A 21,116-nucleotide genomic window follows, 5' to 3' on the forward strand; every position below is an offset into this window, starting at 1 on the left:
TGTGACAATAGGGCCCTAAAAGCACTGGCCACAGTTTACCCTTGATATAGCGACCTTCATTTAAATTTTGAAGAATGTATTTCATTTATGTGCTTTCGGTTTATAATGTATTTTATTAAATATAGTGTGTTTTTTTTAATTCTCACCAGAGGATTTTTCATTGATTTTTATTTTATTTTTTATTTTTTAAGAGGGAGGGATGGGGAGGGGGACAGAAAGAGAGAGAAAAGTATCGATGTGAGAGACACACATCAATTGGTTGCCTCCTGCACATACCCCGATTGGGAACTGGGAACAGACCTACAACCCAGGTATGTGCCCTTGACCGGAGACTGAACCCGAGACCCTTCAGTGCGCAGGCCGACGCTCTAACCACTGAGAAAAACTGTCCAGGGCTTAAATATACTTTTAATGTTTTTATTGATATAGTTTAGATTTGTCATCCCAGCAAATGCAATTTGATTTCTGACTTTGAGCAGCCCACCCAGTTGGAAATGTACCAAAAAACATTAATTTATTCAGCAAATAATGACTGAGCACCTACTGTGTGCCAAGAACTGTGCCAGATGTGGATTTACAGTAGTGACAGATAGTTTTGGTTCTCCTGGTTCTTAAACTCTAGTGGCGAGACAGATTTTAAATAACCTTGCAAATGTGCCATTGTAAATGGGTATGAAGGAAAATAGTGCCAAGAGAGAATAGAGTGGAGAGTGTAGATGGTAAGAACTCCCAGAATGGCCTTCAGAGAGTGTGTTAGCTTGGCACTGTGCTGGGGGCAGGGGGCTGGCCACCCATGCGCAGAGATGGAGGCGCAGGCCCTTCTCTGAGCAAGATGGAAACAGGCCTGAGGAGTTGCTGCGGAGGCCAGAGTGATGGGCTGGCCATCTGGGCACCTGTCCTAACGCAGAGCAAGGAAACTGAGAGTGTGCTCATGCAGGGCTTCAGGGGACGAGGAGCTTCTGAGAAATGGGCACGCAGAGTGCTTTGCTGGTATCCTAACTGGAGAGATTTGGGTTCAGCAGCCATAAGTCTTTCCTTAACTGGCTCTAACTGGAGAGGGGGAAGCTAAGCTGCAAATTACTCTGAAGATTTTAATGAACTCTCTGGGGTGGCCCCATGTATTTAAGTTGTAGGGTAGATATCCTTAGAGCTCGTTTCCAGCCTGAAATGAGGGCTGCCAAGTACCAGCGCGTTTGCAGAGAATTCTCTCTCGCAGTTACAGGATGGTGCGAGCCATCTTCAGAAGATATTTCTGCACTGGTTACAGAAACTGTGCACTGTGGGCCCCACACACTACCACTAAATAGAAACTTTAAGAGGCCCTGGTGCGTGTCATTCTAGAAGATGGGTAATATTGAGGCAGCAGGGCTTTTCACTCTGTATTTTATGATTCTTGGGATTTTACAGAATGTATCTAGCAACCAAAACGTGTGTTGAGATGCAGACTGGTGATCACTTAGGAGTATGATTGGTTCTCTGTTCGGTTTAGATGTAGCTCTCGCCCCCATTTGCTTTCTAAAACCTGCCGGGCCTGAGAGCTGGTCCCAGGACGTGTGCACAGCTGCCCTCTGCTGGGTTATGTTTCAAGCATCTCCAAAGTTGCTCATCCGTCTACCCAAGGCCATGTCTAAATGAGCGGCTTTGAGGTTCTGCAGATAAAACTCCTTCCCAGGGGCCTCCAAGTCCCCATGTAACCTGGGGAGCATTAAGTGGCACCTACTTTAATTAACCTGCTCTGGTAAAGCTACAAGAGTCATTGTGTTAAATGTGCATCTCGAAACCAAAATGGCCAACCTGCCACAGGTGTGTTCAGATTCATGGTCTGTATCTCTTCTTTCTTCCCCAGAGTCACTTAGGGAACGTCTTGGTGGACGTGAAGCTCATTGACGTCAAGGACACTCTGCCTGTAGGCTTCATCCCGATTCAGGAGACGGCGGACACACGTGAGTCATCCTCCAGGAGCACTCATCCCAGAGAGGGTTTCCTTCCTCCAGGCATATTTTTAGATTTTCCTATGTGCATTTTTCTATGGAAATATTTTAGGAGTCCTTACCACTTGCCCAAGAATAAACCCTGCAACTCTTGCCATGTGTACAACATGGTTCCCCAAGGAGCCTGTAGTGTTCTGGTTAGTGCCACGCGATTGAGCAGAATGCCCTTTTCTCTCAGAACGGGGCTCCCCACTGGACTAGTCACTCGGGGATGGATGGAGAAGCTGGCAATAGTCCGTCCTTAGAGCATCCTCTGTGTGGCTAAAGGCAAGCTTGGCACAAGACCCAGAAGCAGAAGGGAAAAAATCAGAAGGCCCCCAGGGAGTACAAGTGCAATAATGTCCTCAGTTTTGGCTCTTGGAGCTCACAGGAAAGGCCAGAACCAGAAAGATTGCACATCAGAGAACATGGGATTCAGTGGGAGCACTGAGCAGAACCAAGCCGAGGAGAGTCGCTGATGCTTTGGGAGCGTCTTCAGGGTCCTGTCATGCGCGTCGGTTATTAAACAGTGCTGGGAAGCCTCTGCCTATCTGAGCCTCCTCATTTTGGTGTGAAATCACTTGTTTTATTTTTAATTACTCTTACCAACTAACAGTGAAGCAGTAAATAAAAAGCGAATAGACTCCTTTATGACATACGATTTCTCTCTGAAGTTCTGTGTCTCATTCTGCATCATACGTACTTGAATTTTCCATAGTTAGCCCCATGTGGACCCACTGTTTTTGCTGGTTTTTTGCTAGCATTTCACGTAGACCTGACTTTTCATATCTGTACAGACCCTACGTAGTTCTTTAGTGAAGCAAGTAGGTTCCTTTGCATAGCATGTCTTCATTTTCGTAGCAGTCTCCTCACTGTTGGACATTTGCTGTTGTTATTATATGCATTAGCTAATAATTGTAATAGCTGATATTGAGTATGTACTTACTCTATGCTAACCCCTGTCATAAATGCTTTACATACCTGAATCTTCAGAAGACTCCTATTTGGAAATGGATATTATTAAGCCCATTTCCACATATACGATAAATGAGGCACAGTAACTGCTTGGGGATTAAATAATTGATCCAAGGTCTTGCATCAGAAGTGGGGGAGTAACTAGAATGTACACACAAGTCTGACACCAACCACACTTTTCAGCACAGTGTTGCTCTAGAAAAGCATGAGCACCTTTTACAGGAAGATTTTTATATATTTATGTATCGGGGTTTTGGTAACAGTTTTATTGGGTATAATTCACATACCATACAATTTACCCATTAAAGTGTACAATTTAGAGGTTTTTAGTACATTCATAGTGTTCTGCAATCATTACCACAATTTTAGAACATTTCATCCCCTCCCCCAAAACCCCATCCCATTAGCAGCCACTCTCCATTTCTCTCTAGCCCTCACCTTCCCACCCCCTGCCAGCCCTAGGCAGTCACTAGTCCACTTTATATGTAGATGTGCCTGTTCAGGACGTTTCATATAGATGGAATCATAAAATATGTGGTCTTTCATGATCGGCTCCTTTTACTTAGCATATGTTTCCAAGGCTCATCCGTGTTGCAGCATCTATATCAGTATACTTCATTCCTTTTGGTCACCAAATAATACGCCATTTTTATGGATTTACTACATTTTACATATCCATCCAGTTGATGGATATTTGGGTTGTTTCTGCTTTTGGCTGTTGTGAATCATGCTGCTATGAACTTTCCTGTGCAAGTTTTTGTGTGGACATGCGTTTTCATTTCTCTTAGGTATGCACCTAAGCATGGAATAGCTGGGTCATATTCTAACTCTGTGTTTAACTTTTTGAGGAACTTCCAAACTTTTTTTCAAAGGGGCAGCCCATTTTACATTTCCACCAGCAGTGCATGCGGTTCCAGTTTTCTCCACATCTTCCCCAGCATGTGTCATGGTCGTGCTTTTTCATTCCAGCCGTCTTGGTGGGTAGGAAGTGGCCTCGCATTGTGGTTTTGATTTGTGTTTCCCTGATAGCTAATGATGTTGCCAGAATATTTTAATATATAGTTTACCCTTGAACAACATGACAGAATTTTTTTCAATAGAGACTGTAAGTATATTTTCTTTATGATTTTCTTAATATTTTCTTTTCTCTAGCTTAATTTATTATAAGAATACAGTATATGATACATATAACATACAAAATATGTGTTAATTGGCTGTTTTTGTTACTGGCAAGGCTTCCAGTCAACAATAGGTTATTAATAGTTAGGTTTTTGGGGAGTCAAAAGTTATACCTGGATTTTTGACTGTGTGGGGGATTGGTGCCTGTGACCCCTGCATTTTTTCAGGGGTTAACTGTATTCTAGATGGAAGTACTATATCAATTACGTGATTTGAAACATTTTCTCCCATTTTGTGGGTTCTTTTTTCACTTGCTTGGTTTCCTTTGAAAACTTTTATTTTGATGGAATCCATTTATCTTTTATGTGTTTATTTTTTTGTTTATGCTTTCGGTGACATACCCAAAAAACCACTGCCTAATCCAGGGTCACCAAGATTTATGCCTATGTTTTCTTCTAAGAGATTCATAGTTTTAGCTCTTACATTTATGTCTTTAATCCATCTTGAGTTAATTTTTGTGAATGGTATGGGATGGGGTCCAACTTTATTCTTTTGCATGTGAATGTCCAGTTGAATAACCGTTCTTTCCTCCACTGACTTGTCTTAGCACCCTTGTTGAAAATCAGTTGACCATAAATGTGAGAGTTCGTTTCTAGACTCGGAGTTCTTTTTCATTGATCTGTGTGTCTTTCCTTATGCCAGTCTTGATTGCTGTTCATAGCAGGTTTTGAAACCAGGAGCTGAGTCCTCTAACTTTGTTCTTCTTTTTCAAGATGATCTGGCTCTTCTGTGTCTTGAATTTCCATAGAAATTTTCAGATTTGTCAATTTCTGCAAAGAAGCCAGCTGGGATTTTGATAGGGATGGTGTTGAATCTGTAGGTCAGTTTGGGTATGTATAGATTTTAAATGATTTCCTTGTGATAGGTTTCTAAGTACTTGAGGCTACTGGGTCATAGATCCTCTGTGGTCTGCCCCCAGCCTTCCTCTCCTCATACTCAAGCACCCTGTGCTTTACCCAAACCGAACCACTTACTGTGCACTCTCTATGCTCCTTTCTTTTCTGACCACATACTTGCTTAGCAGTTTCAGGCATTTCTCTGCCTGAAATGCCCTTTCCCTCCACTCTGAATGTCCACACCCCGTGTCTCCCAAAGGTGAGCCTAAGTTCTCCCGCATGCATCAGACAGTCTCTGTTCCCTAGATACCAGTTTGAAGTAAGCTCTCTCTCCCCTCCACAGTCAGCTAAGGTTGATGAGTGCCTAGTGGCACTGCAGGCTTTGGGATAGAAAGGTGACTGAGATACTGGCCCTTTCCTCAGGGACAGTTTAGTGGGTGACCTGTACCTGGCAACAGGAATTGCATTACAACATAATCAGACAGGGCTCTAGTCAGCTGGAGGTCAGGGGCCTTGTCTGCCTTCTTTACTGCTTTTCAGTGCACCCGGCACAGCACACACTCGCAGAAGGGCCTGGAGGGAAGTAAGCATGTGTGCATTACAGTCATGGGAAGCCAAAGGGAGTGATTGGTTCTGCCTCTGAATTACCATCTTTACCTCCATTAGGACAAAGTGAAGCTTGTCATGGTGGAGAACTTGGGCTCTGGAGTCGTATTTGCCTGATACTGAGTCTGGCTCTGCACTTACAACTATAGGGCTTCACCCTCCTGGACCTCAGTTTCCGCATCTGTAAAATGGGGGAGGGGATATTATCTGCCTCATAATAATGTTTTTAGCTTGCAGTTTAGCCATTTACATGTTTTCTTCATGTCTTTGCTACTTATCTCTTTCTTTGAGGGCAAGATCTATGTTTAATTCATCTTTGAATCACCTAAGGTACCCATCATGCACAGTGCCTTGCTCAGAGGATGGACTCAATAAAGATAAACATTATTACTCTCCATTGCCAAATTAACTTCCAGAAATACCAATTCACAGTGCCACTAATGATACAGGCTTGTACCTGTTTTCCACAGACCTGTCGGCATAGGTTTTAAATTTTTTATTTAGTTTTGCTATCCAAACTGTATTTAATTTTCACTCCATTATTTATTAGCAAGACTGAACATTTCACAAGTGTTTGCTTGCTACTTTCACTTATTCTTAAATGGCTTGTCTGCTTGGGAACTAAAATTGCCTGTAGACTTGTATGAATTTCCCACTTTTCCCTTGTGCTTTTCTTAGTTTTAAAATTTGCGTTGATGTTCATGTTTGACAATTAATCGACTTACAATGTCTTTATATTGATACACCATAGAGTCACAAGGGATTTCCCATTCTGTACTTTCCTTTCGTTGAACCAGTTAAGTGAGGAAGCCGAGGGCGGAGTACTGTCTAGGCCTTGGTCTAGCTCTGTGGGTGATCCTGTGCAGTGATCCGGGGAGGGGAGCCTTTCCTGCGACTGGGGCTTGTGAGTGGCTGCGCCACAGACTTTGAGGTTGTCCTGGCATCTCCACCAGGTGTCTTATCACACAAGGAGGGTGGGTTCAGGGTGGCCTCTTCATTTCGTGTCATAGGGTCATTTTCTAGAGCCTTTACCCAGGGGACAGGTGAGCCCAAGCTGAGTAGATAAACCTCTGGTCAGCTCTGTGCAGTTTGGACGCATGTAAGGCCTTGATTTTATAAAGTCAGCCAAAAGGACAAGACTCCTATAATTAATTTAAAATACAGTTTGTTGCAATCCATATAGTACTTAAAAACTGGAAAACTGTTTGTTTTAGTAAAGTGCTTTGTCCTTTCTCTGTTCATTAGCATGACTGAACACATTTCAATTTACTGTATAATATGTTTACTTAAAATCAGGCCTGTTTAAGCATGTGTAATTAGCGGCTCCATGCTGTAGATGGAGGAATGGAGGAATGGAGCAAAGAGCAGCATGACAAAAGCAAGCAAAACACCTGCATTTTCATTTACTTTGAGGACAGGTCTCACTCACCTTCTTCATACTTTCAGAGGCCTGATCTTGCCCTGGCCAGTGTGGCTCAGTTGGTTGGGTGTCATCCCATGTACCGAAGGGTTCCCTGTTCGATTCCTGTTCACGGCACATGCCTGGGTTGTGGGCTCCATCCCCACATCAATGTTTCTCTCTCTTTTTCTCCCTCTCCTTCCCTCTCTCTCTAAAAATCAATAAAAAAATCTTTAAAAAACAATCCAAAGGCCTGATCTTAACACTAATAGTTTTCCAAGGTGCAGGGTCGCTCTGACCATTTTCCCCAGGATACCATCCTGCCTACTGGGGACAATGTTTGGGGTCTGGATTCAGGACATTATTACTGTACCTTGTAGATCTGATCCTAGTCCTTAGTTTCCTCACCAAGGAAGAGAACCCACAGGTTCTGAGTTTCCACCTGGCTCTTTGACATGCAACACCCCCAACACCACCACCACAACGCCACTGATTCTGGTCTCCCCTTGGTAAAGCCAAGACCAGCCACAGGCCTGCACTTCCTTCATCACTCCGCTCCCTGATTTGAATGTGCTTCTTTCCTGCCCCAGAACTGACAGGTCTTAAAAGTCAATGCCAAATCCTGACGTGAGTTGTGTGCTGGAGGCCTCCTTGTAGTGATGGTGATCAGAACATTCGTGGCTGTTCTTTATCAAGCACTTATGTGTGCCAGGTGCTGGGTTAAGTGAAGCTTACCTGTTATCCCATTTCATCCACCCTACGTCCCTGTGGGGTGGGGTTTCATTGACTCCCTTTTACAGCTAATGGGACAGAAGCTCAGAGAAATTAAGGTCATAGTGTTGGAAAGTGGCGGAGTTGGGATTTCAACCCAGGTCTATCTGACTCATGTATTGAGTAACTGCAGTTGATTGAAACTAATGTTTAAAAACCACAAATGAGCAAGCAGATGCCTGGCTGGCCACCACTGGAAGTCACTAGAGCACCGACTCATCTCTCTGTAAGACCCAATAAATAAAAGAAAAACGTATTTATCTCTTTTTCCTATGCAATGCACACTTCAGAGAGATCAAGTAGTTGAAGAAGAAAAGTTATTTTTTTTATATAGAAGAATTTCAGCTAATAAATGCAGAAGGAATGACAGATATAGAAAAATCACCATTCTGAAACCTTTAATGAAATGATGGATCTAAGAAACAGTCTTGAGGGGAAGCAGACACTGCTCAGAGTGGCTATTGGGAACTTCATCATGGGGGGGACCAGGCCGACAGCCCCGGAAGCCAAGGGGGCAGAGCTGGACCACACCTCATGATGTGATGCCACAGGAAGTACCTACACCACCTGGGAAGTGCTCTTGCCTGAAAAGCCCTAACCTGACTCTTACCAAGCCTTTAGCTATAACTGCTGGTTTACAGGAGGTACAGGGGAATGACCCAGTTTCTCCAGCTTCTGTGCCCTGAAGACAAGGGGAAGGTGGAGAGGTTGCTGCAGCATAAAAGGGACTTAAGAGACCTCGCAGCTAAGTTCAGACAAACCAACAGTGAAACGATGTTTTTGAGGTAATGGAGGAAACTTGAATATAGACTATTTATTGGATGGTATTGAGGAATTATTCGTTTTGTTAAGAATGATAATGGCATGGTGATCGTGTTAAAAAAAAATTGTCTGCCACAGACGCCTGCTGAGCTATTGACAAGTGACAAGACACAGTGTTAGAGACTCATTCTAAATTCTCCAGCCAGGCGGGGGGAGATGAAACCCGCTTGTCCATTTGGGGCAGTGTTGAAACTGGATGATGGGAGCATGTAGATTCATGCACTTTGGGGAATGTTTGAAAATTTCTACAATAAAATGAAAAAGAGAAGCGTCCATGTAGTAAAGTGTGTTAACACTCAGGTGTCCACGTGTATGTATCTGAAGGCTGCAGCAGTTAGCAGGTGGTTTAGAAGCCAGCCCAATGGGTTCATTCCAGGCAGCTTCTCCTCACAGAGGTGGGCATCCCCAGGGAGCCCCTTCTCCGCAGAGAAAGTTGGTGGTCAGGGCCTGTACACACGGCCTGCCCACTGTGGGCCTGTGGAGGGAAAAAGGGGTACAGCCCAGCCCTCCTGTTGGGCACTTGGATGACTGGCCACTTCCGTTGCCAGAAGGGGACTATGATGGGAGACGCAGTGCTCCGAATAGAGATTCATGCCTTTCTCTGTTCTTTCCTTCAGAGGAAGTAGCTTTTAGAAAGAAGAGGCTGTGCATTAAATTTATCCCACGGGATTCCACGGAAGCTGCGATCTGTGACATTCGGATCATGGGCCGGACCAAGCAGGCCCCTCCTCAGTACACGTTTATTGGGTGAGTCTCAGTAACACAGATCTCCTCTCCTCTCTCTCTGTGAGTGCTCAGGTCACCCCCAGGGATAGAGCACTGAGACTCTGACACACGAGGCTAGGCCTCTGCTCATAGCTGCCCATCCTGCGTGTGCTGCAGCCAGTCCAGACCACCACTCTCTCCACCCCTCCATGCCTTTCTGTTCTAAGGGCCTTACTGTCCCCTTGTCCTGTGTGTTTGTCCTTGAGGCTCTGTGGACCTTTCCAGATGCCCAAAGCCCAGGAGCCCTCTCCTTTGCGACCACTGGGCCTCAGCCCTTGGCACTGTTTACTCACCTACTAAGTTTATGAGGCTCCCTTTTGTTCCACTGGACCTGTCACTGCTACCTGGAAAATGTTCTCTCTTCTGGGCCCAAGCCATTGGAACTCAGGGACCAAGAATGAGGGGATGGCTGCTCCCAGATACAGAGGGGAGGTAAAAAGTCAGGATGAGGGAAGTGAATGGATGCTGGATGTCCAAAGATAGATGTTCATTATACTCAGGCAGCTGAAATTCAGGTCTTTCCAGTGTGGTAGATGGTTTTTGGCCCCTCAGCCATGTGCCTCTCTCCCTGGTTGGCTTTGCAGGCATCTTGCTTGACCCCGTCGGTCCCCAGGGATGAGTCTCCCACTTGGATGAGACTCTGGGTTGTGCTCTGTTTTGCTTCTTGCTCATTTTGATTCAGACCTTCCTCTTTCTTCTAAAGCCAGGGCCTTTGTCCGTACGCCTGACACAGGCTGGGCGATAGGTGAGCTGTGGTGTTTGCTCGAAGTGTGTGGGGAACTGGTATCACCAAATTAGAGATTATTTTCATCTTGGTGCACAGAGGTTATGTAGACTCTTCAGCTATGGAATCAGTGCTCTGTCTCAAGACTTTGTGTCCTTAAGAAGGACTCTGATCATTCCCTTCCCTCCCATATACACTCCGGATCCTGTTTAGCAACGGGGTTTAAATTGATTATGTAAACAGGAGTAGCAAGTGGTAAGAGAATAACCATTCAGTTGCCTTGAAGCAGCTATTTGCATACAAATAGTAGAAGCCAACAATTTAATGATGAACTTTTAAAGTCTAATTTTGGTTTACTCTGTGTATTTTTAATTAGAAACTATACTACTTTAAAAGATTCAATTTTTAACCAGTTTAGAAACTTCTAAAGAATAGACTCTTACCATATACGTATGTCTTGATAATCAAAACTAAAATCTTTTATATTATTTTGAAAATATTGCTAAATAAAGTATATTTTTGTTTCATCTTGGAGCAAAAATTCTTTTCCAGAGGCAGATGATTTCAGTGTTACTTATTTATTTTTTAATCCTCACCTGAGTATATTTTTTCCATTTCTTTTCAGAGAGAGTGGAAGGGAGAGAGAAAGAGAGAAAAAAAACCATCCATGTGAGAGAGACACATCGATTGGTTGCCTCCCACATCTGCCCCAACTGGGGCTGAGCCTACAACCAAGGTACATGCCCTTGGCTGGAATCAAACCTGGGACCCTTTAGTCTGCAGGCCGATGCCCTAACCACTGAGCAAAACCAGCTAGGGTTCAGTGTTATTTTTAAGTAAGGAAAGAATTCAATTCAAAACTCTTAAGTCACTTTTTCTTAAGAACAGGCACAATTCCACACGTTACTTTGCAAGGGTTGGGTTGTCGGCTGGGGAGACAGAAACCTCAGAGTGGGGACAGCTCCTCCCAGGCCTGACCGCGGATCCCCAACTAAGACGTGGTGAAATCCATGCAGCCAATTGGAATTGACCATCTACCTAACAAGACGTGATTGTGGTTTAGAACTGTTCCCATAGTGCACTGAGAAGCTACTAGAAATATCCACTAAATCAATCTGTTCTCATTTTTTTAAGAGATGATATTCCTCCACATCCCAAGATACAGTTCTGTGGGGCAGTTGAGAAGTTGTAAATTGGATGTGGCTGAAATAATCTCATTCCAATTCCTAAGAACAAACCTGTTTCATAAACGTCCGTGACTGGTGTGCAGCTGGCTGCAGTGCAGGCATATCAGGTCACAGGGAATTTGATGTGGTGCCTGTCAGGCCCTTTTGTGTCCAGTCTTAGCTGTGGTGGTTTGTGGGGCACATGCTTCATGATTTGAAGATTTCTCCCAAGCTGACCCTAAGAAAGACCGACTGCAGGTGACATCGGGACAGTAAGAAGCTTTATCCAGAAGCCAGAAGTGTTCTAGAAGCAGGGTGGGTAATTCTTGTAGTTGAAAACCATTGGTCTGTCTATCTCACCCAAACCATGCAAGGGATTTGAAGTGGATTGTCGTGTAAACACCTACAATGAAATGACAAACTAAATTTAAAAACTTAAAGACAGAGAACCAAGGCAAGTGCAGTAGTAAGGTAGGAAGGCAAGCTCCGGGTGGTGTCATACAGGCCTGCCTAGTGGGGACAGTTGCCCTTACATTCGGCTCTGAACTGTGACACCCAGAGCACAAAGGGAGGTGATGTAACCAATCTGTGGACAAGAATTGATTCCCTGGTGGTTGAGGCTATGATTCTTTTAAAGGTGTTAGTTTGTTTTGTCGCTCAGGTAAATGCTTTGTGCTAAACAGCGCCGTGAAGATTTCTCTTTTCTCCTAAAGGGAACTGAACAGCATGGGGATCTGGTATCGCATGGGCAGAGTGCCAAGGAATCATGACTCATCTCAACCCACAACACCTTCCCAGTCATCAGCTGCTTCCACCCCGGCCCCCAACCTTCCCAGGTGAGGCCTCTCCGTGGCATCTTGTTCTGCTATGCATGTTACAGTCACATGGTCTTGGGTCCCAGGGCGCACACTTTAGGACACCTCCCCTCAGTGTCTGCTGAAATAGTGCAGAAGCAATCTACCGTCGGAGATTTTTAAAATCCAATTAGAAATCTTTGCATTCCTTGAATGTAAAGGCCATTGTGTATTCTCTTCTGTACATGTTCCGAAGGCTCCCAAAATAGCAGAACATGCAGCTTTAAATTGGCTCGCTGTTCTGAAGAGCCCGTAGCTGCAGGCAGACGGGATCTGCAGCCACGTGGTTAGGAACGCTGGCCGGAAGAAGGTGGGATTCCTTCTCTGCCTTGGCCAGCGGCTCATTTGAAACCCAGGGGGGTTGGTAAGTAATTATGTTCATTTTCACGTTGTTTCTTTTCCCAATGAGCTACAACTAAGAAATGAGCAGTTTGGGTTTGAAAGAATAGTGAGAAGTTTTCCAGGGGATGTTAGTTTTAATCATTGTTTCCACAAAGAAACTCGGTTGCTCTGCAGCTGATTTCAGTGGTAATAGAGGCGGAAATGGTCTTCATGCTTTCTGCAAGAAGCAGGTGGGAAAAATCCTGTCAAATAAAAAGACCTCGGCATCGCTAGTAGTAAGTTATTTGAGGACAAGGAACAACGGCAGCAGCGGTGGATTAAGTTTGAGAAGAGGATTACGAAAGTAAATAAAACAAGAGAGGATTGTCGAGGTGGTGTCATTTGGGGATTGATGTAACATAAATGAGAATGGATCTGGGAACTTTCATACGGGTGAACAGAGATGAACACAGTCTTTCGGGAATAGGACAAAATAGTCACCAGTGGGCTCCCCCCCTGATCTCCAGGATCCGTGCCTTGCCCTCTAGGAGGTACAGAGGGCAGCGTGGCCGCCTGCTCTCTGCGCTGTTCTCTGAGCATCCGCCTCTCTCGGAAGGTGCTGTCATGAACCAGCAGCTCAGAGGGCCCTGTCCTTCGGGACGTTCCCCCATGAAGGCAGTCTGGGCTTTCTCCTGACAGTCTCATGAACCAAGAGCGGTCCTTAAACTTGACTAACCCCTGGAATCGCCTGAAACTTTAGAAGCAGTTTTCCAGTTCATTTTAAAAGAAGAGATATGAATAACTAGTGAGCTACCCAGAGATGCAGGTGGAGGGGTTGAGTGTTTGGTTTATGAGCACAAGGCTAGTGCAGCTCAGTTCAGCACTTGCTCACTACCCAGGGCACCGTCATAGATGCAATCACCATCACCTGGGCTTGGGGTCAGCTCAGGCCCATCACCTGTGATCAGGGTCATCTGAGACTCATCCCTGGAGTAGTTACAGCTGCTCCCTGTTGACATTATATGGCTTGGAAGGGCCTAGAAACAGGCACAACCTTGGGGAAGGTTTTACCTCTCTGTCGGATAAAGAAAGAGCACTGATTCTCCCAGTTAGTGAAAGCAGGAGGACTGTTCTCCCCAGAAGCCTGCTGGTCAGTGGCAGAGCACAGCCACTGGCCACTGAAGTGAGAGAGGGCCCAAGATCACAGCTGTGCGATGCCGGGTGGAACTGGAGGTAGTGTTTATAAGGCTTATCTATTTTATTACCTCTTGTACAGTTTATGGTTTACAATGGTTGCAAGGAAATTCGATCAGTTTTGTTTTACTTGCCAAATAAAACAAATGTCAAAATAGTCAATATAAAATGTATTCTAATTTGGCTGAGTTAAGTCAGCCAGTATGCAGTAGGATAATTGAACGTTACATTAGTGCTTCCCAGTAAAAACCACTTGTCTGTCCCCAGCGCTCCTCTCTTTGTGCAGTAGTTTACAGGTGGTGTGCATACCTACCTGAGCCTCCTAATTCATCAGCATTTCTGTGCCTTTGGTTTTTGTATTGTTTTCTTAGCCAGCATCTTTGATTTTAAAAAAACTAAAATGCTGATTATTCAAATTTTCCATTGAATATTTGTGAAATTATGAGTATGTTACTTTATTCTTTGAGGCTCCAGGTCTCTGCAGTCTTGCCAGCAGAGGAACCTGACAGCTTTCTCTCTGGTGGTGAGCGTGGGTGGTGCCTAGATTCCCACTGTGGCTACACAAGCTGTGCAGCGGCCTTGTGGAGTGAAGGCTCCCCTCCCCGAGCTCAGACTTTAAGCTGAACTGGTAGCCTCTTCATCCCTTCCTGTTTCTTGCTACTGCATCTTTGTTCACGTGGACACCTGTGCATCAGGTGTCTCAAATCCCTGCCTTAGTTAGATACCAGCTCAAATGCCTCCACTTGCATGAAGCCTTCACTGAACACCATAGGGGCTGCACCTGTGCCTTGGCTCTCTTTTCTGAGTGCCTCTCGGCTGTTATGCATTCACTCTGTTGTGTTCACATTGTGAACTCCTCAAGGACAAGGATCTTGTCCAGTGTCTGTTACCTCCCAGCGCTCGGTTCAGATCCAGGCAATTATTCAGTTTTTCAAAAATGCTTCTCCATCAGCCTAGGACCTCGTGCTGTTTTCCCCCCTCCCACCCCCAATGACTCTCAAGGCCCTGAGCATTCCTGAGGGTTTTTCTGATTATGAGAGTAATATAAACTTGTAGAAAACTGACAGAGTATAGAAAATAGTGAACACACAGAAATCCCATTTCCAATGAATAAAGGTGCATAACCTGGTCGTATTTCCTTCAAGTCATTTTTCTGTGTACTTTTTACATAGGTGATATAATAGCAAGTTTATGTTTTGCTGCTGCTTTCTCATGTAGTTTTGAACCACATGCATAAGTAAGAAATACTCCTTCAAGCCTGGTCTTTGTGTGGACACAAGGATCAGGTTGCAAAGCCAAGGCTAGAGTGAGAGTGTGGTGATGCAGCGCCCTCTACTGACCAAATTTGGAGGAGGCCCAGGGAGGATTGGCAGGCTGGTTCCTGAGCAACCGGCTGCAGACCCTTTTCCCAGCAAATCCCTTGTGGGGACTGGAAGGGAACGAGGGAGCCAGGGCCAGGAGCAGACCTTATTGCTTTCTAGAGCTTGAGCCTTCGTCTCAAAAGCTAAAATTGTATTATTCTGCCTCTATGTTTTATGTTGTCACTCATATTTCGAAGAAATTCCCTGCCATTTTTTGGAGAGCTCTGATCCCCAGCTTGATTCAGACAGAAGGGGCAGTTGGTGGATCTTTTCAGAGGGAATGGGTCATCACCTGAGGCCCTCATGGTCTTAGCAAAACTGCCTTCTCTCTCCAGAGGCAGGTGCTGCCCCAGGACAGGCACTTCCTGCTTGTGCCCTTTCTATTGCTGCAGAGAGTGCCAGTCCTGGGCCAGAGACCCAGTTGCCCTTTCATAGTGGTAGGCCAGCTCCTAGAGACAGAGGCTGCCCCTGGCTGTATCTGCTAAATTAGACACAGTGTTTGGAGACGTTTTTGGCAAAAGGCAGGATCATCTGTCTCGGCAGAGCTCCTCTCCCTTATTCAGCGAATGGATCTCACACAGACGTCTCTGCACACATTTCTGAGTTTCCAGGGGAAGAAGGTTATGCTGCCTCTTCAGGAGCTCAGAGCCCCTGTTCTCTCTCTGGGCATCTGCGCTGCTCTGTCCTCTGCCCATCCACTCCATGCAGGTTGGCCAGCAAGATGGCACTGGCCTTGGGGCTGAGGCATGGCCACCTCCCCTTCTCTTCTAGGCCAGCCTCAGCTTTGCAAGTCCTCCTGGTAGAGGCTTTTCTGATTCTCTTCTGTGCTGCTGCTTTGGAGTCGGTACAGATGGGGGAGGCACCCCCTCCTCTCTCACATGGGGCCTCACACATGATTCTGCTGGGGAGAAAAGGTTCTGCTGCTGCTGGCATCAGGGTTTGGGAAAGTTCTGGGAGATGGGTGCATTCACAAGTGATGGAGCACCGGTAGCCCTGGAGTTGGATGAGTGGATGGTTCTGTGTTGTCCCAGCAGGGGCCCCTGGTACACTGCTGTCTCCTGGCCTGTTTAGCTGCAGAACCAGTGGCTTGATAGAGACATCAGAAGCATGCTTATCAAATTTGCAGATGACGCAGTCATTAGGAAGAGCTGAAGTTCTGAGTGAGGGAATTGATCCCCCATTGCTCCTCTACAGCTGCAACACCCCACTGGAACCAGAAGAGGGGAGGCAATAGGCCAGAACGGGCAGGGCCTCCTGAGGTTCAGAAAGTCAGTTGCACGAGAACCAGTTGAGGAGACTTGGCTTAGCAGCGGTTTGTGTGAAATGACTGGGCCTGAGCTTGGTTTGTGGAATGCAGCCAGGTGTGCACAGCGGGGTACATCCCACTAGGCAGTGTCCAGGCCTGTTAGCTATGTTGAGAGGGTCACGTCCACTGCCACACACCACCTTGTAAAAGTTGCCCCACTCCAGCATTCATTTGAGCATGAAAAGTCGCTGACAGCAGCTGGATTCAGGTGTTCGAATGGTTAATATGTGGGAGGTTTAAATATAAGAGATCTAAATGGTGTTTCCAGGTGAGGGTGGGTCACTGAAAGCCCCAGAAAGCAAAATTCAATCAGGTGGATGGAAGTTAGGAGGTAAATTGGGGCTTACCATTTAAAAAGATGAGTAAAGAAAACTTCCCCCAAAATTCCATGGCCTTGAGGAAGTTCCCAGCTGCTGCCAATAGTCCAGCAGCCTTTGGATTCTTCAGGTGTTAAGAAACGTGTCATATTCCCTGTCCCCATCCTCCAAAGTTCAGATTCAGGAGACCCATGTTAGGGCCACAGACACCTTGCTAAGGGTGACTCCAGGTAGCTCCCGTGGGCAGGGAGGGTGCCTAGCAGTGGGCATTTGTCCCTGAGGTCTGCTCACCAGACCTGTAGCGATTGCCTTCTGCGATCCTAGTGCTGGTGTCGGAGGGGGCTGGGATGACTGCAGAGTGACTGCGGTACACCCTCGCCATACGAGGCCCAGAGGCCCCATCCCAGCCTTGGCACGCATGAGCTGACTGCAGGTATTTCTCTTGCCATCCCTTTCCAGGGCCATCTGAAATTAGTAGTCTGGACTCCAGAGTGCTGGAGTTCTTGGGACACCTCACATTTATGTGGACATTGGGCTCAGGTGTCCTAGGAAATGTGAAAGTGTGGTTCTAGGAGCTCCACTCTGCCCTTCCTGTTGGCCTGGGGTGCTGAGGCTTGTCCATCGGGGTCCTGACTCTGCTCCACACAGACCTCAGGCTGTGGGCATGTCCTGCAACCCTCCTCCGACACTATCCCCCCCCCCCGGGGGGGAAAGTGTCATCTTCCCTCCCAGAGCCACAAAGCACACAGCTCCTTTCCCAGCGTGGAGTCCTGCCCAGCAGCCCGCTCCTGCGAGGTGTACCCCCCGGGAGCCTCTCCCAGGAGCCGATCAGGCGAGCTTCCCTCAGAGGGTGCGTGGTGCCGCTCAGAGTTGTTCATAATCTTCGGTGATTTGTCAGCTTCCAGCAAGATGTCAGTCACAGGTTCCGAAGTATGTTTCCCAGTGACAGACATAATTGTACTTAACTTTTTGCGTGGATGTTATCAATCTGTGACAGGTACTCTGGGAAATGGGGCATTCTGATTGCAGAAGATCTGTCACATGCATTTAGTCTTCCTCTCAGAGACACCGGGATTCAGTCACAACTTTTGCATGTCGATGTCAGGTTTTGAGAACATAGATCCTTGCTGACCTCAAAAATCGTTCCGTCATTCCAATCCCAGGGCTGTCATCTAAAAGGTTAATGGCTCTTCCGAAAGGAGAGGAAAAACCAGGCTGCAGTGGTCTAGAATCAGGCCATGCACACCCAGACACATCCCCCTCACTCCATTGTCAGGAACCCGTGAGCTGCTGTGCTCTGTTCTGGCCTCACTGACCCACCTTCCCACCATGTGATCCACTCTGCTACCCGATCCACCTGCAGAATAAGTCAGTGATGGGCCGGAGCATTAGCTCACGGCTGGTGTCCTGTTGTCCACACTGACAGCCCCAAATCCTCAGGCTACCTTTTGTCAGTGCTCAATAATAAGATGGTCCTTGTACCACAGATGACATCTGTCACCCGCTGTTGTCGCAGGACTTGAACAAGAGGCCCAGGATGGCACAGATCAGGGAGGCCGAGTTCTCCTTTTCCTCTCGAGGTGTTTGCTACCTGTCCTAAGTAGCAGAAGGTTTGGCACAGGTGGTATTTGCCTATGAGAAGGCCCAGCAGGGTCTCCTCTTTGATAGGTTTCCTAGTGGATTGGGGGAATTACATTTTTCTAACAGTAAACAAATCATTACTTGATTTTGAGCTCCACTTTCATGGTAGCAAGAGATGGTTTGGGGGCAGGTGATTCAGGGGGAGGGGTGCTCTGCCCTAGTCCATTGAAGGTGAGCCTGCAAAGCTTGGACATCTGCAGGGCATGCCCTGGCATAACTGTGTGACTTTTTTTGGAATAATTAGACTTCCTTTTCCTTCACGAGAAAACCACATACACTTTTATTTCTTTGTTCAACTCTGAAGATGGGGCACACATTGTCATATCCTTCCTCGATGTGGCACCTCTTGCAGATTTTTTTTTTTTTTGCACAGGGAGCACGAGCAGGCATTGTGCATTCAATTTATCCTCAGTCTGAAGTGTCACCTTCCACCCACTCCAGTCGAAAGTGCTGGCAGCCAGGTGTCTCAGAGAAGCACCCTCTGAAGGGTGGGGCTTGAATGCGAATTTAAGTCAGTTAGAGGTCAGGCTCCGTGGGGTTCAGGTGTCATTTAACTAGCCCACCTTTATGTTCTTTGCCTATAACTCTAAAGTCCTAGGTTTCCTGACATCCTGGTGGAGTTTTCAAACATACACATGTTCTTTTTCTGTGGGGAACCTTCACGGGCTTCCTGTTGTCTGACATACCTCCCACATCATCTCACATTACCAGGTGAGTCTCCTCATGGCTCCTGAGCCTGTCATCCTCATTCCAGGAGTTTCTGTGCTCTGGCCAGTGCTGTACACCTCCCCTCGTGCCCGTCCCTCCAAGAGAGGCAGACTGGACTTCAGGATGCCGAGCCCTGGCCTGTCCCCCTCCACACCTGGGGTGCCTGCTCCTTGGCTAGAAATCCTGGGCCCTCTTGCTTTCCCCCTTCCTCTCCCACAGTCGCCTGGTCAGACAGTGTGGCATTTCACATGCCCATTCTTGCTGCGTGTCTGTGTTTGGCCTCACTGCTAGATTGGCTGACTTATGGCAACAGGGGTTCTACATGTTCCTTTTTTTCCTTTAAAGCCCCAGAAAGGGGGAGTCACAGAGAAATAAGTGATGGTAGCATTGCATCACTGTGCTTCAGGATTTAGCAGGTACCTTCCCCTGTATCATCTCATTTGATGCTTACAGTAAGCGTTCAGTGAAAAATGTGTGGCCCCAGAATGTGGGGACCTTTGAATCCCAGGTGCCTGGCACATGTCAGGCACTCAGAAAATGCTTATTACACATATAAAGTAAGATGGTTTAGATACATAAGACCAGGTATCATATATTATCCATCGCTCCTTTCACCTGTTCTGCCAGCCGGCCAGCTGAGACTTATACTGCATTTCCTAGGTGTTGGGCACTGTTCCAAGTGCTTTATAAATAACTCATTTAATCCTAATAATAGCTCTTCAGGTCAGGTACTATTATCACCCCCATTTTAAGATGAGGAAACTGAGATCAAGCAGGTTAAATTCCTCTCCCAGGGTCACACAGCTAAGTGTCAGGGGAGAATTTGAACCCAAGCAGGTGAACTACCTTTGGGTTACAAACTGTCCCTGTGCCTGATGCTTACGGTCACAGGGTCTTCACTGGTGGTGAGTCGTTCCATCAGGGAGCTGAGCATGTGCTTCGGGGCTGTTGGTGGGTGCAGCCACCCGAGTGCAGTGGCTGGGAGACGAGGACATCCCAGAGTGAGCATGTGGGGGTGGGGGAGCTCGTCTTCCCTGTGTGCCTCTGGTCAGAAGCCCCTGAAGCTGTCTGCATTCCCACTCTCTTAGGGAGACATGCAAACATTGGCTGGGGCCCAGTCCCCTGGAGTGTTAGATGATGACCAAGGAAGACCTGTGCAGCCTTACACGACAGGGTCCCGCTGTTTCGGACCCTCAGACCCTCTCATGGCGTCAGAGCCCACAATTAGGCAAGGTTGCACCTAGTTTGATTTGTTCTGGTGATTAGCAGAGTGGTGTGACAGAGGGCTACAGAATAAGGTTATCTGACTCTTTAGAGTGCTCGTGGCACACACACAGCTGCGACTGCTTTTGTAACAGGATCAAACTCGGTTGTGGTGTCAGAAGACCGTTGAAGGCGAAATTTCATCAGAACGCAGTTTGGTGGTGTTAGGCAGGAATGATGAGTTTAGGCCAAGCAATACACTTTCTGATATTAATGTTTAATGTGGCTTCTTGGGAAGTCAGAGCTTCTATTTAATGAAGAATTGACTATTTGTCAATACAGCGCCCACCTCTGAGCTGGCCTCCTCTGCTCTCCCCTCACATGTCAGATTCTGACGAGGGATTTGCTGCTTGTGTGTTATCTGCGTGATTTTTGTGACTCTGTGAGTGTCTGATATTTCTTGGTGATTCTCGTGGTTAAGTGTGCCTCTCGTCCTGAAGAGCAGGCTATAAACGTGGAGTGATTTCCTCCCGTGCCTGGTTCTCAGGTGTGTGGGGCTCTGTGTGCAGTGGGCTTGAGCCCCAGGGTTTGGAGAAAGGCCTTTTTCAGGATTATGAAAACAGTTCTCCGTGTGTCAGAGCAGATTTATCAGCTCACTTCAGGGTCAGCTTTGCGAACCAGACCATTTAGAGGAGGACATTTTACCTTTTATCAGAGTGGAAGCTGACAGTCGATTTGCAGGTAGCTAGCTCTATGGAATATTTCACCTGAGTGTCTCAGTGTAAATCCAGCTGCCAAACGAAGTAAAAATGGGTGTTAAACAAGTGATATTTCCCGGGACTTGACCAGCTTCCCTCTCCCCCCCATGCCATTATATTTCAAAGCAGGGTTTCAATTATTAATTTGGATATTTAACAAAAATCCTTTGCTTACAGTAACTTTTCAAAGGCCCTTCATATTTATTTGGGCTGGGCCTCTGCCCATGGAAAGGCACCATT

The 21,116-nt window shown here is 46.5% G+C and overlaps 1 protein-coding gene across 2 annotated transcripts in view; it reads left to right on the forward strand.

Annotated features, from left to right (window-relative positions):
- Positions 1-21,116, forward strand: part of MVB12B (multivesicular body subunit 12B) — a 141,754-nt gene that overhangs the window by 38,161 nt on the left and 82,477 nt on the right. For both annotated transcript variants that reach the window (XM_087822914.1, XM_087822915.1), the window contains 3 exons: positions 1,847-1,943; positions 9,176-9,305; positions 11,927-12,049. In XM_087822914.1, coding sequence (XP_087679040.1) covers positions 1,847-1,943; positions 9,176-9,305; positions 11,927-12,049 — 350 coding nt within the window. The remainder of the gene's footprint in view (positions 1-1,846; positions 1,944-9,175; positions 9,306-11,926; positions 12,050-21,116) is intronic.

This window comes from Miniopterus natalensis, chromosome 12 (genome assembly GCF_054644295.1).
Source record: "Miniopterus natalensis isolate mMinNat1 chromosome 12, mMinNat1.hap1, whole genome shotgun sequence".
In the NCBI taxonomy this organism is placed as follows: Eukaryota; Metazoa; Chordata; class Mammalia; order Chiroptera; family Miniopteridae; genus Miniopterus; species Miniopterus natalensis.